The sequence below is a fragment of the Nicotiana tomentosiformis genome, chromosome 3 (assembly GCF_000390325.3).
Source record: "Nicotiana tomentosiformis chromosome 3, ASM39032v3, whole genome shotgun sequence".
Taxonomy (NCBI): domain Eukaryota; kingdom Viridiplantae; phylum Streptophyta; class Magnoliopsida; order Solanales; family Solanaceae; genus Nicotiana; species Nicotiana tomentosiformis.
The window spans coordinates 13,974,099-13,976,196 of NC_090814.1; the positions used below are offsets into that span (position 1 = coordinate 13,974,099).

A 2,098-nucleotide genomic window follows, 5' to 3' on the forward strand; every position below is an offset into this window, starting at 1 on the left:
GCAAGCTGAACATTTATATACATTTATTACAATAAATTACTGTAACAAAATACTGCGTGTATCCTTGATAATTGGGCACACTGGATGAACTTCCACTGGGAGCTGAATTACCACCGCTACCCAAACCAACTGAAGGACATTTACGGTGGTCGTGTCCTATTTGGGAATATATGCCACATTTACGCGCATAAACGGTATCACCAACATCCATTTGGTTTCGTATACGCGTTCTTTTCTGTAGTTGTCGTTGATGCATATACTCCTTGTTACACACCATTTTAAATAGTTCCAGTGGCTAATAATGCTCAGCACCCACTGGCTGAAACTGTCCACTATAGGTGTTTATGTATGCAACAATACTATATTCTTTATCAACGTACCTCGTTACCGCGAAACCTGTATGTTGAAAGCATTTCATGGAATATGAGCACGACATGTGATAGATGGACCATTTTCCACTAGAGCATAACCTTCTGGTTTCATTGACGGTGTGTGTATTATTCCCTCGGTTATGATGGATAGCTGTGAGAACTTCAAAAATATTTCTCTCGTTGCAATACTACAAAAATGAATACCAATGTGCTCGCTTCTTGTATTTCTCAAATCTTTTCATTGGTATTGGAATGAATTCAATATCCCTTTCCATTAATGAGGATGCACCTCTAGACCTTTCAACAAACCTCTCAACCATCTGCTTGAATGACATCCGCAGCATGGTAGTGACAGGCAATCCACGTGTAGATTTCAATACCCGTTGAAAGACTCTGACACATTTGTAGTCAGAATTCCCCATCTTCTGCCACCATCCGCATGCAAAGTCCATTTGTCAAGCTCATGTCGCATCAACCAAGTGTAGGCTCCTTGGTCTTCCTCCCTGATCAAATCCATTCGCCTCCTGAATTTACACTCTTGGTGATCTGTTGCATCCATCCACATTAAATCATGCAAGTCCTTGTTCGGATAAGCCCTCTGGAAGTTGGTCTTCAGGTGCCTCACACAGTAACGGTGGTAGGCATACGGATCCTGCCATGTACGCAAATTCTGTATAGAACTTAAAATATCGCCATGACGATAAAATATTAGACAAATACCTGAATGTTGTCTGACTACGTGCTGCTTCAAGTGGTTCAAAAATAATGTCCACGTCTCTTGGCTTTCATTAGCAAAAATACCAAATGCTAGGGGAAATATGCTTCTATTAGCATCTACTACAACGATGATCAACAACTTAATATCATACTTTTCATAGACATGAGTGCCGTTTATGGATATTACCGGTCGACAATGCACAATACCATCAATGGCTGGTTTAAATGCACAAACTGCTATTCCCGGACTCCGCTCAAGATTCCATTCAACAACAGTCCCAAGGTTTAAGTGTTGCAATGCAGCCATGTACCTCGGTAGAGATGCAAAGGACTTATCCTAGTTACCATAAACAATTTCAATTGCACGTTTGCGCCCGAAAAATGCCTTTATTTTGGTAATGGTACACCCATATACCTGGTGGACAGATGTTATACGCTATTTGATCTTGTATCGTATGGACGCTTCAAAGTGTGGAATCAAGACAAGATAAATCAAGTCAACATTCAAGTTTAAATGATTCCCACTGAATGTGTCCATTTCACAATTGTGGGTGCCAATGTATTTACCCACAACCCACATATTTATTTTCAGCTTCCTCGCACGTAACATCCAATTACAACCCGTAAACCATCTACGACAAATAACCTTGTATACATCCGGAGATGACTCATGAACTACGATCTCACGACACTCTTTTATGCAGTACATTCGCATTGACCTGCTTAGGCGCGCTTTATCAGCAAGGCATGCCCTTTGACAGCACCGTTGCTCTAGATTCATCCTACATTGTTGTCCGAATTTTATCAAGATCCCTTGTGAGGGCATCCACATCTGGCATACTTGAAAAATGATCAAGGTAGGGAATCTTCCTTGAATGAAACAGCATGTGGGACTCGTACACTCTTGGTCTAACGGGAGGTAGAGTATGCTCCCTCGTCAAATCAGGTTCAGCATTCTCTTCCTCCTCATCATCACCCTCATTAAGGAAGGGTGTGTCATCTCCAGACTC

At 41.5% G+C, this 2,098-nt stretch overlaps 1 protein-coding gene across 1 annotated transcript; it reads right to left on the minus strand.

Annotated features, from left to right (window-relative positions):
- Positions 1–744: 744 nt before the first annotated feature.
- LOC138907387 (uncharacterized) lies at positions 745–1,395 on the minus strand. Its single transcript, XM_070197985.1, has one exon. It carries the CDS (start codon positions 1,393–1,395, stop codon positions 745–747), a length of 651 nt encoding a protein of 216 aa, XP_070054086.1.
- Between the last annotated feature and the right edge of the window lie 703 nt (positions 1,396–2,098).